Genomic DNA, 15176 nt, shown 5'->3' on the forward strand with positions numbered 1-15176 from the left:
GTCTGACATAATGAGCAGAATGGTGCAAATGAATCGCCCAGTATGTCGTGATCACTACAAGATTATTCTTAATAGCATGGATGCAATGTAATATATACCTCCTCGTCCTCTTTTTTCGCCCGAGAGGGCAGATTTGTGCGAGAGCGCAGAGAGTGCCAGCTCTCTGTCTTCGCGTTGAGAGTGTAGTACTTGCTGCGTAGCATATGCAATCGGGAACCGAATTCGCAAATTCGTTCGCAGGAACCGTCATCAGTGCTGGGTGGACGTCGTTTCTAAACCCTTCGCTATCATGATTTGATTTGCCGACGCCTGTTCTTCACGAATCGTCCCGCCGTTTAAGGACTGCTTTGCGAATACTGGCCGAGGTCCCACAGTACGTTTTGATTACGCGATCATTCAGATAGATAGATAGATAGATAGATAGATAGATAGATAGATAGATAGATAGATAGATAGATAGATAGATAGATAGATAGATAGATAGATAGATAGATAGATAGATAGATTTTATTAAAAGAATAATCAGAAAAACCGCTAATGGTCGGGGCCCTTAGTCCAGGGCTCCGCTGGCTCTTGCCATCTTATCAGCTCTCTTAATCAGCTTGAGCTGGTCGTCGAGGGCCATTCAGACCGAGCTTTCGGCTCTTCTCATCTCTGTCTCTCTTTCCAACGCGTCTTCGTGCTATAGTTTTGTGCCTGCAAGTCAGTCAGACAGGCTTGTGTTCGGCTTTTTCCCGCATCATCTGTCATGTATTGAACACGAATTCAATCGTACGTGTAGCATCGCTCGATCGAGTTCGTTTCATCCGGGGCAAGGGGGGCGTCCCCCGCAACCTTGGCCCCCGCTTAGCTCGTCGCCGTCGCGGGTGACCCACTGGATGGATGGTGGGCCGTGCCGTGGAGGAACTCGCGGAATGCGACGAGGGCCTCAAGGTCGGCGCGCGGTTGCCGTCTCCGCGGGAGTGCCTGCCCGCTGTCCGCCTATCTGATCCCAAGACTTCTTCGATACCGCGCTGGCGTGCCTCCCTGTTGCCCCCGTAACAGCGTGTCGTTTGCCCTCCCCAAATGGATTTCCAAGGGCAACGGTCTTCTTTCAGTGGGCCCGCGAAGGACGGTCCCGCTTGCGCTTGTGTACCCGCCTCGCTAATTTTCTTTCTCTTTTTTTTTTCTTCTTTCGGATGAAGGCCTGACGATATATTGGAGTTCCGTCGGTGGCGAAAGTGAGGAATGTAAGAGAACGGCTGCAGAAAAAAAAGAAGTAAGTCGATAGATGTCATTTATTTTATTATGATATTCGTTTTATCTCTATTCGTCTTCTCTCTGCTCCTGTCGGGCCACAAATGCGGGAAAGGCGCTGGGGAAGCAGAAACGCTCGACAATGCGAGTGGAACGCGTTCACCGAATACCGTTAAAGATATTTGTTCGGCGCTGTATAACCCGCGACGCTTGTCAGTAATGCAGCAAAAGAATGCAGACATTTAAATTGGAGTTTCACCTCCGCCGCGATTACTTCGGCTCGCTTGCTTTTCTTTCTTTCTTTCTTTCTTTCTTTCTTTCTTTCTTTCTTTCTTTCTTTCTTTCTTTCTTTCTTTCTCTCTCTCTTTCTTTCTTTCTTTCTTTCTTTCTTTTTTTTCGTAGCGCTTCCTTTGTTCCGGAGTATATAGGGTGTCTCCGTGCAAACTCTGTTCGAGACTGTTCCGATTGCAACCTTTCCGCATGCGAGCCACATATCGCTCACGTATATTCTCTGACGCAGTGCCTGACGTAGGTTTGCAGAGCGAAGAGGTTGTTCCGCCGGCAGGTTTTGTACAAGTCTCCTCGAGATCCACGTTTCGCATCCGAAGACGGGCGAAGTGTACGCCTCGATTACAGGAGATCCCCGACGTCAGAGAGCGAGAGAGAGAGAGAGCTTTTCGGCGCATTTTTCAGACGGTATTAGCGGCGCCGGGGTCGTGTTTTGGACGGGAACCGCTCCGGAGCGCATACGCCCCGAGCATTGTCGCCGACATTCGCGCCAGTTCACACGCTCGCGCTTCGCAGACTCCCTCCAGTCGCTGCGGGCGCCTGCAGTGCCGCGCTGTGTGCGTGCGCGCCGCATACCTTTTGTGCATGCGTCACCGCTGTGTTTGCATTCCACCTGGGGAAGACGAAGAAGGAAGCTCTTTTCGCGGTCCGCAAAGCAAGGGCGAGCCGCTGCGCGAGTACAGCAAATAGACGCATGCAGGCTGAAAAGCGCTCGCAGATCCGAGAGAAGACGCGATGTGCGGCATGAGGGATGGATGAGGAGGAGGAGGAGGGTTCACCGCGCTACTCCCAGCGGGATTAAAGCCCTCCCCGCTCGGCTTGTCTCTCGCTGCTGCTGGCGGTTCTCTTTCGCGCCAGGGGCAGTTGAGGTGTGCTTCCTCTTCTGTTCGAATCGTGGCTGTAGGTAGGGGGATGGGAGGTAAAGGGGGGGGGAGTGAACGGGGGAGGACGGGGAGCCGACCGGGCGCCCTAGAAGAGATGGATGACGTCATGCGGCGGCGTGAAGGAGAAAGGACGCCTCGCGGATGGAATGACACATCGCTTTTCTATTCACCGGTCCCCGGACAAATTCGCTCGGTCTGTGCCCGCCTCCCTCGTATACCTTCGTCGCTGTGGGAGGGAGGCTGTCTGTCGCGCGTGTGTTTCTGTGCGCGGGTGGGCGGCAGGGTGGGCTCGGGTGGGGTGGCGGGCAGTGCTGCGTGGCGGCTCTGATGGCTTTGAAACGACTCTCGAGCGCCGCGCGGCCGCAGCGGTCCGCTTGCCGCCGTCGCCGCCTCCTGAAAGTAATATAGCCAGGTGGGCAAGCGCTCGGGATCTGTGTGTGTGTGTGTCTCGAGGATGACGAAATCCTTTTCTTGATTGCGCCGTTTTATTTTTGCTGCACGCGGGGACTCGAGAGGGTTTGTTTCTGCACTAAGCGCACTTGTTCCCGAGCTCCTCTGTCTCCTTCTTCCTCTGGCCTTCCTCTGTTTGCATTTTTTTCCCTCCATCCTAACGTGCACTTTGTCTATTTTTTTTCTTTCTTGTTTTCGCTCAAGTCTGTATCTCGCTAGCAGCCAGGGCCGTTTTGCTGCATTCGAGTAATCTGAAAGAACGCATTCGCGCGAAACGCGAACTGTTGAGAACGTGCAGACAAGATGATGACGCACGCAGAGCCGCAGATCCCTGTATTCCTTCGTTTTATCATCTGCCGCGCGGACAGTGCCACTTCCATCGCCCGCGTCGTTGTTTCTGACGCGTCGCTGTCGGGAAGCTAGAGCGCATTCCTCGTTTGGATTTGGCTTTGTTCCTTCTCGAGCGAGGCTCTTTCTGCGTATGTCCGTCTCGTAGCAAGCGAAGGAAAGAGAAGGATTTTACCTTTTTTTTTGTGGCACCGGCGTTTTCTTTACTTCGTCGCGAACCGCAATGCGTGCTCCCGCGCGCGTGTCAAATGTCATAAACGAGTTTAACGAGCCCTAAGCGACGAGAAGAGTTTGAGGCACTGCATTAGGAAGCCCTCTGCCCCCTCCCCCCGGCTTTCTCTTCCCCTCCCTTTCTCGCTCCCCAGTCTCCTGCAGCAAACACCTCGCATCGGCCGGCAGCTTGCTCCTGCGCGTAGCACAACAGCACTCTGCCACGCGTTTGACATGAAGTGAAGCAGACCAACCTCCGCTTTCTCTCCGGCAGAATCTAATAAGAAAAGAAAAAAAAACGCTCCTGGCGCTCCCTCCCGCGACTCTGCAGCGGTCACCGATCGTGGCAGATTGCGGAGCTCGTCGGCACTTTTCTATAGCCGCGCGCGCGCTCCGCTCTGTGCTCGCCGCCCCGTTAATGCATTTCACAGCGCATTTGCGTCGCGCTGACGGCTCCCTGGGGACCCGTTGAAGACTGCGACGACGAAGCACGTTGGCGGCGCTCGTGTCGAGTGGTCTGGGGGTCTGAACGTGGCTTGAGGTGGGTTGGCTGAAAAAAAGAAGAAAGGGGGGGGGGCGAGGGTAGGTGCGACACGACAGTGCATGAAAGTCCCTGTTGATCGCGTCACGCCCCAGCTGCAGCCCGGCGGAGCGCGCCCGATGAAATCACCTCCTACCCGACCCGTCCTTCCGCAAGCGAAGACTCCTTCATACAACGCGGTGACTTTTCCCCCGTGACACATCTTGCTCTCAAACAGTGAACGGCAGCGGGGGCGGCGTCAGTTCAGTGCATCACGGACGGTGTTGTAAGAGCATTGGAAACGGCGCGTCAGTACATAAGGCTACATTGGAGCTTTGGGAACGCTTTGCCAACTTAACGGTTTTGCACGACCTTGTTATTTCTTGCTACCTGATTAGCAAAAGCTAACTAAACCTGTTTGTTGAAACCATTAACTGTAGCTCTCGTTTTATGCTAACCCTATATTTTCTTTCCCGCCTCGCCTGCTAGCTGATCTTAACGATAACCAGAGCGGACGGCTTTTTCGCACGTTCAGCACATACCGGGAATTTCCCAACTACGAAGCACCGCACGACAACGTGGAACCGGAGCCGACGGCTCGGACGAAAAGCCGTGTGTATACGTAAAGTTGAATGTCTATGGGCAAAGAGTGTCGGATTATTACGGAATCGAGGTAGCGTCGTTGCGTTATCGAGTGCTCGTTTTACACCTAGAGCACATGTGCCGTGTCGTCTTAAACGCTTCACTTCTTTTGCCGCGAGAGATTGGCTTCATCTACGCTGCATGACAAGACAAGCGCCGACGAAAGACCAACGCGTAAGCGCAGCATTTGGCGTATTTCATCGTTTCTAACACCATCCGTGGCTCAGCGGCTTCTTATGTACTGCGGCAAAGTACGTACAGCGGAGGACTGAGCGCGTGGGGAAGCGTGAGTTGGCGCGTGAAAGGAGGACGACGTTCTATAGCGCTTATGAGTGTTTTGTGTATGTGTGCGCGTTTGCGCGCTACAGTTTGTCTGACGAAGCAGCGAGATTGTGCGCGCGATTGTATAGGATACCTGAGACACTACCGCGTGGCTCCTCTCTCCGCTTGTCTCGGCAACCGGTTCCGGTCGCTTCGCTCAGCGGTAACGCGCTTTTGTTTTATGTTTTTTTTTTCGAGCGCCTTTCACCTGCCACTCTCACTTTGGCAGGGAGGGGGCGATATTGAGCATGAAAGCGATGTCGTGTACCCGTTGCCTCGAGCTGCTTTTTTTTCTCCGTCCCCCTGTAAGTATGATGTTTCTGAGGGTTGGGGACGCTGTCGCGGGAAGAGGTGCATCCCGGGCAGTTGAGTAAAAGCGTGCATTTGCTCTCGTATATAGGAGCGTTGCTCATTCTGAAGGACTGAGTGCCACCTGTGGTTTTGGGAGCCATTCCTCCTCGCATTGGCGGTACACATGTTTGCTCTGCTGCTCATGCTTTGCGAAGACACAGAGATCGGAATATATATATCTACACTTGTCGTGTCGGGAGCCTGACAGCCTCCGGGTATGCCTGATATAGATCTGCGTCTACAAATTCCGTCGGCATTTCTGTAAAATATCTTCACAAACCCTCCTGAGTAAGAGGGCCGAGTTTAGATTAGATTAGATTAGATTAGATTAGATTAGACTAGACAGACAGACAGACAGACAGACAGACAGACAGACAGACAGACAGACAGACAGACAGATAGACAGATAGATAGATAGGTAGATAGGTAGATAGATAGATAGATAGATAGATAGATAGATAGATAGATAGATAGATAGATAGATAGATAGATAGATAGATTTTACTTGGGCGCTGGATGCAGTGTTTAGGTAAGCGGTCAGAGTTACTGGTGATGGCAATGGTGAAGATGCATACGGTCGGAATGACAGCAGTATGCTAGTTGTGAGAACAGCTGTGCTTAGCTCACGCCGAAATGCCCATGCCAAAAAACAGTTTTCGAAGGCACATGCGCGCTTAGACCTACTGCAGACTTGTAATATATTATTCGGAATCGTGTAGATGCCTCAGTTTTAATTTGCTAATCGAAGCAGCTGGCACATTTTGCTGCGAGAAAATAAGTTAAAATAAAGCACTGAACGTGAGGTTGTAGTCCGATTTCTAATTATAACGGAACAGCCACAGTTTCCCCCTTTTTTTTATTGTGTGTGTGTCAGCGCACGCTTCGCAGTGTTCCCTGAAAATATAGCAGCTCTAGCGTCACCTTTCCAGACCTTTCTTTCTTTTCCGTTGTCACCCTGGTGTGCTACCGCTGTAGCGCGTATGCATCGTGATTGGTCGGAGAAGCCCTTGCGGAACGGCGCGCCCGGATTAAGTCGCCTAACTAACCCTAACGAAGTACACGCTCTTAAGACGGCACAAAAGCGGATTCTCTATTAAAGGACAGCGAACGGGCTCGTCTCGTCGCTTTATTTCTTCCTTTTTTTTTTATCTCTCCGGGCCCCTACCTTCATGCACGCCTTAAACTAAATGAGGTGTGCCTTCGCTATACAGGCTGAAGTTTTTCTGACATTGCTCCGAGTTAGCGCGAACCGCGGCTCTCGCAGCGAGAGGCAAGCTCTTTCCGCGAGTTGTCATAGGGCCTCACAATCTCTCTCTCTCTCTCTCTCTCTCTCTGCTTGCGATGGCGTGTTTGCCAGCTTCTCTGCGCGCAGGGCATGTCCGATATAGCGTCTCGCCTTTCCTCCTCTCTCTAAGCATCAGGTTGGAACCGCAAGCGAGCTTTAGAATGTGAAGGAAATTGAACCGTTCTGGGGTGTGCTGGTAGGCTGATGGATTTCTTTCTCTCTCGCGTTTTTTTTTTCCCCTATAATGCGATATACGCCGAGGAAAAAAAGGGGGGGCGACGGAAAGAGGAGCCTTCTTTTCAAGACGCTCCGGGTTCAAAGGGTGGTCGGCGGGAATTCGTTTACGCTGGCGCGGGGCTTTTCCATTTGGCCCGTCCTCGCTTTCTGCCGCCGGCGCACACCGTCTCTTCTTCGTCCCTATAAGAGGATTTTCGACAGTTATTTTTCATTTGTTTAGTCGCAGGGAGGAAGGGCTGTGAAGTACGACGCGGCGGTGTTTAATTCGAGTACACGCGAAATAACGTGAATCTCGGGGGTCAGCAATGCTTTGAACGCGATTGCATTTATCCTCGGCGTCGTCCCGCCAGTCCTATAGCAATTCCTGTAGCTCTCAACTCATCACTGCGACAGCGTCGGGTTATATCGCGGGGGCATGGCCATCTTGTCGATGTTCATGTTGTTACTTCCCATAAAGAGCTAACTCTTAGCAATGCACACAAAGTCGTATTCGTCGGCAAGGGCATTGCGCGCAGTGGCCTCCAAGATAAGTACACGCACGGTATACGCCACCAGTCTCAGAGTCTCGCGCGGCGCTTGAAGCCCTGCACAAATTGTCGAGCACACCAGAGCTGTGCGTCTATACGCTATAGCAGATGAGTGATAGAGAGCCGGCAGTTATTGTGACAAATACGTCGCCGCCAGCGCTGCTGCTGCTGCTGGTGTTGATTTTTATTGCCGTCCTCTTTGAAACGAGGCGGCGACAAATAGTCATTGCAGCCTGCTTGAGCTGATCAGGTTTACTATACATCTATTGCAATCTACTTTGCCTATAACTACTTTAAATTATTCCCTCTCATTCAAGCTTCTAAGTCGGCATTGTACAGTTACCTATGCCTGTAATGACTGCGGTTCCATCTCTGTCCTACATTATTTTAAATATTCTAAACGTCCCTTATCACGACCGCTGACTGCCGCTAACGTCCTCATATAAGCTTTGAATTCCAGCGCTTCTTGGGAGGCGCGGACGTTTCCTTTTGCTCTACTTGCGTGTACAGCGTCCTCGCGATTCCGGTGCAAGTGTATGTAGGCTATATAGCACTACGTCATGGCTTTTTCAAAAATGAAAAATTGTATTTTTATCGTTCGCTTTATCAAACCGACGTAGCTATACACTGGACTCTGGGATTTCGCGAGGAGCGTCCGCTGGACCGCGACCACTGCAGCCATTTAACACCGGAGTGTTACGCCCGAGCCGTATTTCTGGACATTTTTCTCCTCGGCATCTCAAGTCCACGTTCTCGTTGCTCCTCCTCCTCCTCGCTTGAAGCTCGGGAAAAACGTCCTCTCGCGCGTGCGTGCGAGGCCCGCAGCCGGTGCGCGCCACATCGTTTTCTTACTTCTTTCTCTTTCTCTTCTTCTTCTGCTTCTTCGCTTTATTTTTTTCCATATATTTGTGGGCTTTCTTCGAGGCGTCTGCTGCTGCCGCTGCTAATCTGGCGCGTTTCCGGTCGGTGCGCCCGCGCTCGGTCGTCCCATGCGTTCTGGGGACGCCGGCCAGGGTCGTCGGTTCGAGGGTCGCCGCGTGTCGCGTGGCCCCGCAGGCACCCTTCCCCCCCCCTCCCTCCCACACCGTTGTCGCGCCCGAAGAGGAGGAGGCATCGTCGCAGGAGCAGCGCCTAGCTTTTCATCCGGTTTCAATCTGCCGCCCACCTTCCATCATCACGCTCGGATGGTGGTACCGCCCGGCTTCTTTCGCCTATACCCGCCGCCTCCACACTCGCCCTCTCTCTCTCTCTCTTTTGTGTGCGTGCTTGTCTAACTCTTGCGCATTGGACTCCTCTCCTGCTGCCTCTGCTTCTTTTATCGTTTGTGCCTTCGTATATAGCGCGTCTGGATGCGCGTGTTCCCAGTTTTACGCCCTTCGCGTCGTCGCAGCATCCACCTTCCCCCATTTTTTTCTTTTTCTTTGCGCCCCGTTCAAGGAGGGGTGTCTGACGATTCTATTACGCGATCTCTCTATTTTATAAAATTTTGTTTCTTTGTACATCTCTTCTTTTTTTTCCCCTTCTTTCTTTCTCTATATAGTAAAGGGTGTCTGTTCTTCAACGACTGCATTTTTTTGTTTGTATAGAGCGCGTCCTCCTTGCCTTTCTTCTACACACCACTCGTCTCTCATTTCATCCCCCCCCTCCCTACCGTATAGCCTCGTTATCGCAGTGGCACGTCGTCTTCAGAGCTATCATCGATTCGCGCATATCGTGGCTCGCATATATCGGACCGAGCGAGAGAGCATTCCCCGTTCCGTTTACCGTGACGCGCAGTTCCTGTTGTCGTACCGTACGTCGATCGCTATCACTTCCTTTTCCCTGTTCTTTTCCTTCCTTGTTTTGTTTATTTTTTCGCTTTGCTCCCGAGCGCTGCCAACTGCCACCGCTCAGCAGACGCCGCGCTTCTTGCGGCCAAGCGAGTAAGCCCTCGCATACAAACAACACGCACGCACCATAATGCGGCTTACGCAAACGCATTCAAACGAGCTCGCAACCTGTGCGTCCTGACGTGCGCGGGAACGCAAAGCAGGACCCGGGCGCGGGGCGGGCGACGAGTGCTGTGGCCCACAGGGGTGGGGAGTGGGACGTCCTTTCAAATCGAGAAAGAGCGCGTGCGTGCGTGCGTGCGCGCGCGCGCGCTCTTCGAATTGAAATCTCGGCGCACGGTCGCATATATGAAAAAAGAACACGCACACACTCGCAAATCTAGAGGAGAAATGACGGCCTCGGTGCTTTCATCACGGTCTCTTTGCCCGTTTTCCCTTATTCGTATTTCTTACTCCTTCCTATAGCCGCAGCATGACTGCGCATTTGCAAATGTTTTCTTCTTTCTTTTTTCTGTGACATCGCAAGAGAGCTGGCTGTGCAGCCAAGTCTCTGCTGACGTTGTGCTGCTGCTGCTTCTTGTCCTTCATCCTTGGCCGACGTCTTTGCCGAAGCCTTTGGGGGGCGTTCGCCTGTCTCCTCGTGTCGCTGGTACCCACGGCTGGAACGGCGGTCCCCTTTTCAAAGGGTTCTCTCGCTCGCGCTCTTCCTTCCATTTCGCTTATCTTGTTTCTTCTTCTTCTTCCTTCTCGACAGAATAAATTTGCGCGTCAAACTTAATTTCGCGGCGAAAAGGGACCGCTTGGCCCTTTTGTCCGACGTCAGCAGCGACGCCGCATGCACTGGCAGTGTGTGTGCGAAGCTCGCGGTGGGGAGAGCTAACTTCCGATGACGTTTCTTAAGTGCGACGAACGAAGCCCCGCAGGTGACGCGTTTCCCTGTGTAGCGAGTATTGTGTCAGCGTGCGCGCGTGCCTGATGGGGCGGGGGCAAAAAAGTGCGATTGCGTCTGACAACATGTGACGTGGGAAGTGATGGGGGGCGTGGTAGTAATGGGGGGCTTACCTCTCCCCCCCCTTCCTCGCGCCACCGCGACAGACACACGCTCACTCATACGCCTTGCTGCAGCTGCCACGCCTCATTTCCTCTCCTCTCTTGCCATTGCTTGCGACTTTGAGAAGCTTTGCTCCTTTTGTTTTTTTATTCGCGTGTGTAAAGGCCACAGCCGTCGCGTTTGTTTGTGAAGTGGGATGACGTGCCCCGAAAGACGTTTTTTTTTTTTATTTGCATCGCTACGGCATATACCGGGCACGCGCGCGCAGTTTTTGCTGTGCGCCAAGTCGTCGTAATTAAGCGAGCACGCCGAGATTGACCGACCGCATTCACACCTCCTATATTCGCGTCTCGCGCAGACGTTTTCTTGTTTTTCGTTTCTTTCTTTCCCTCTTGCATTTCACTTTTCTCACAGAGGCTCAGTGAAAAGGTCCCTTTGTCGGCGGTGCTTTAACGAGGCACCGACAGTGTTCTTGCAAGTCACCTTGCCCGGATTTTTCTCTCGCCATCTGCGCTCTATCATTCATATATAGTAAGCGTTTCTCTCTTGTCTGTATACTTGCTGTTAACCTCCCCCCACACGTTTCCCAGAATATGTTAGCTGTCTCCTTCAGGCGCGTTAGTTCCCGGCTTTGATAACGCTGAAGAAGCGGGGATTCACCTTATTATGACCAGGGATTGCCGCCTCAGTCTTCGTTTAATAAACGTGCGCGCTATAGCGCCGTCGTGCTCGTGGAAGGAAAAAGAAAGGGCCGAGTAAGCGCTCTGCGATTCAAATGCGAAAGAGGCTGGTCCCACAGGCAAACCCTCGCGATGTTGGATGCTTTACGTTGCTGGTCGCGCAGGTTTTATCTTTTTCCGGCTTGCAGAGCTTTTGTCCATCGAGGTATCGAAACGGGCATGGTTTATCTGTCATACGGACAGGTTTAATGGTTTTAGGGGATGAAGCGTGGCGACGTATACCTGGCACCTTCCCTAATAGATAAGGAAAGAGAGAGAGAGAGTAACCTGTGATATGCATGCGACGAGTAATAGCGCTTTTTTCTTCTTTTATTCGCGATGACCTTTCAAAGCAAGAACCGTTCTCTTCAATCGCTAACAAATGCCTAGGCATTTTTACCCAACCTTGAGCATAATTGACACAAGGTTTCTTCGTTGTGCGTGGACAGTCGTAGCTTCAAATGCACTATTGCTTCATATAGCTACGCTCCGGGCAGCTGTGTTTCAATGAACGCGCGGTGTAGCTGTATTTCGATGGAAATATTGTTCGTTATTTCTGGGTCCCTCGTCTTACCTCGAGTTGCAGGTATACTACTGTCCGCCACCCCATTACTACACTCTTGCCTTGTGCCTATGTGATCCCCTCTCAAGACGGATTAACCACGGTAAACGCTAAATAGCTCTCACGCATGCCCAATACTCTATTAATATTGATGTACAAATGCCCCGCAAAAAAAAGAAATGTCAGTTACGTTTATACGCGGTGCCGTTGGCGCTATAGACACAAGTTGCGCTTTTTTTTTTTTTACCTGCATGCGGTCGGTGAAAACGTGGTCGCCATTACGTACATTGCCTATATAGGTTTGCCTATATAGGCCATTGGTACATTGCCTCTATAGGCCGAGGTTTTAACCGCATCCCTCCTTCGTCTCCGCTTTGCAGGAGAGCACCTTCAGATCTGCGAGCGCTCGCTCACCTGCTGCACCCAGGAGATGGAGCACCTGCTCAGCGCCCAGAGCCGGGAGGAGTTCGAGCGCGTGCTTCGGGACGAGATCGGCAAAGTGCGCGCCAAGTTCGCCGCCCGCATGCAGAGGTTCGACGGTGAGTAAACCGCAACGTGCACGTGCTGTTCCCTCACTTCGCGTGCGTGCATGCGCGCTTTGCACGGAGCAGGCTCGTGCGAGCCTCATTAGTTGTCGAGACATTTCACGTACGCTGAGCCAGCGCCTGTGGCTCAACGCTCTGGCTGTGTTCGGCTGCTGAGCGTGCACGCGGTTGCGGTTGTGATCACTGGCTGTGCTGTTGTACGGGCATGAGGCAGAAGCGCCCCTGTGTGTTGCGATTCCAATGCGGGTCGAGAAGACTCCCGATGGTCGACGTTATGTTTTGTGCGCGCAGTTGTTATCCGCGCCGCTTATTTGCGATGGAGAAGCTGACTATACTTGATACCACTCTGCATGTTAGGGCGTTGCGCAGTGATATATATATATCAGGGGCGTAGCCAGGGGGGGGTGGGGGGTGGGGGGGGGGGCTTATGGGGCTTGAGCCCCCCCCCGAAATTTTTTCGTGCTGTCCATGCACCGCCGACCAAAGCGACCCCCGGCGCCGGAAATCACTCTGGATTTTGTCTAGAATGTCTTTTTTACGCTCGAAAAGACATTTAACCGCGAAGATTGCGAACTCTGGCTGGATTTCGTGGCAACGCCCATACACCGGCAGTCACATAACGCCAAGCAGTGCCATCCGAACACAAAGATTCAAGGGCGCTTTGATGGTGAGCGGGCTCGCCGCGGCATCTCACTGAGGCCACGGAATCTATGAAGCGCATGGATATCAATTGCGAAACTTTATTGGTATAAATCTCATAAGCTCTTGATGTGAAACGTGCATTGACATTTCCAAAGTTGTGCTTTAAATTTTCTGTTGCGGAACTTTGTGGGTTTAATGTTGTTATAAACATTTGACGCCAAAGGCCCACTGACTTTTCTAAAGTCTTAGATCGGAACATACAACGAGACAAGCCAAATCAACACACTAGCAGACGAGTTGACATAGCACGCAGCGAGGTCCAATGAGACGATGCGTTGGGGTGGTTCATTTGTGCCGTCATGTCACATAAAAAATATCATCATGTTCTTTTTAACCTACGCCACAACATCCATGTCAAGACACTAAAGCCAGCCAAAGTAACTACGTTCTTATTTATTTTTTCTACTTTGACTTTTATTCGCGGAGGACACATTGAGCCTCTTCATTTTTTTTTTTCTCGCTACCCTACTCGCGTTCTGCCAGAGCGAGCCAGAGCGCATATGTTTTTCTCGTATGGCCCCGACCACCGCGCGGTGCACTTCGGTGGGCGTTCGGTTTGCTTTGGCCGAGTGGATTTTCACCTGACAGAGTTTTGGAAGCTTTCTGGCCAGCAGACAAGAAAAAAAAAGAATGGTCGCTCGCCGCCATCACTGTAGGGACTCGAAGGATTGCACCGCGTTCCTTGAGCGGAACCTTTCCGGAAAGTCTTGTTTCGCCGGGGTAGGATACTGAGCAGTATGCGTATGGTTCTCAGTGGGCCAAGCGTCTCATGTTTTCTTCGGTATTAATTCGTAGCCCCATTAGGTGCTCGATGCAGGCATTCGATTCTGGCCAACATACTTTCCTATGCGTTTTTTTTTTTCATTTGGGTGTCTCCGCCCCACAGAAAAAAAATTCATTGTTGCGGCGCAGCGAATTGTCGCATGGCGAAAATTCGATTTTGATACTTCTTTTGCGGAAAGTAATGGGCGACGGGACGCTTCAGTTGCCGGATACGTTTATTATATTATTACGAAAGCAATTATATGGACACTCCAGGCGCATTCCTGCCGTCGCCGTCGCCCTCATGTTTCGAATAAAGTCCAATGGTGATGCTGTATGTGCGAGTGAAAGCGTAGGAGGGGAGGTGGAATGGGTGAGCCTGCGATGGTGGCTCAGTCTTGTGTGCTCAAAGGAAAAAAACGGGCAGGAAGCGCGCCGCCTTCCGTCGCGCGGAATACATCGGGGGGAGTGGATGGAATGGAGGCGGAATCTAGGATTCTGTGAATCTATGATTGTGCAACATGTTTATTTGCCTTGTTTGACGCATTATATACAGTTACTTTTTCTTACATACATAGACTCATCGGAGACTTATACGTATACTTAAATATCTTGTTGCGAGTTTTTGTGTACACATGCTGTGAACTTTGTTTCCAGTGACACTTTTTGTCCTTTATCAAGCCGTATTTTCGCATTTGTATATCCCACTGTATCTTTGAATTTCTAATGTACGAGGGCGAGTCAAATGAAAGTGGGCCTACCCTAACCGCGCAATAATGGTTCGGTTCATTATCTGCGAGGCATGCGCGCAGGAGAACGGCATGTCTCATTTACAAAAGTGACACGCAGGTGTGAAGATAAATGTTCTTTAATGCTCTCATACACTGGGTTGAATATGGTTGCGTCACATAATGGACACTTCAAAAGTTGAACAGCTCGGTGTCGCGGAGTTTTTGACAGCTAAAGGTGTTTCCAAAACAGAAATTATTCGCCGTGTGGCTGCCGTTTACGTTGAACACGGCATCTCATTGACCACTGTGAAGCGTTGGAGCAAACGGGACGTTGTAAAGGCATTCCAAGACCGGGCCAAAACCATCGTGCAATCACCCCCCACACAATTTCAAAGGTTCATGAGCTGATGAAACAAGAACGGAGGATAAGCATCGATGAACTGGCAGACGGTCTGAACATCAGTCACGGTTCGGTTCAAGCCATAATTCATTAGCTTCTCGGTTATCGGCTCTTTGGTGCGCAATGGATCCCCAAGATTTTGATCCATCGCGAGAAGACGGAGAAGTTTCGCGCTGCCTTGACTCATCTGATCAGGTATCACAGTGAGGATGACGACCTCTTGTTTGCAATTGTGATCGGGGACGAACCTTGGTGCCACTACTACGAGCCTGAAACACGACGGCAAACCTTAAAGGGGAAACATTCGAATTCACCACGCCGAAAGAACGCAAAGGCCATCATTTCCACTGGAAAGGTGTTGTTGACTTTTTTTTCGGCCGTCAGGTTCCATTACTGATAGAATTTGCTAAATCTTGAGAGGCTATCAATTGTTTCCGATATTGTGAAACGCCAGAACGGCAGCGTGTCGCAATCAAGAACGAACAACGTGGAAAATTGACGAATGGGGTCATCTTGTTCCACGACAATGCCTGTCCCCACGTCGCTTATGTGGTTAATACAAAACTGGCAAAGTTC

General features: G+C 51.4%; 1 protein-coding gene across 1 annotated transcript in view; it reads left to right on the forward strand.

Moving 5' to 3' along the window:
- Window positions 1-15176, forward strand: part of LOC135905124 (glypican-6-like) — a 160063-nt gene that overhangs the window by 107391 nt on the left and 37496 nt on the right. The window contains exon 2 of the mRNA XM_065436133.2: window positions 11841-11999. Within this exon, the coding sequence (XP_065292205.1) occupies window positions 11841-11999 (159 nt within the window). The remainder of the gene's footprint in view (window positions 1-11840; window positions 12000-15176) is intronic.

Source organism: Dermacentor albipictus, chromosome 1, assembly GCF_038994185.2.
Source record: "Dermacentor albipictus isolate Rhodes 1998 colony chromosome 1, USDA_Dalb.pri_finalv2, whole genome shotgun sequence".
Classification (NCBI taxonomy): domain Eukaryota; kingdom Metazoa; phylum Arthropoda; class Arachnida; order Ixodida; family Ixodidae; genus Dermacentor; species Dermacentor albipictus.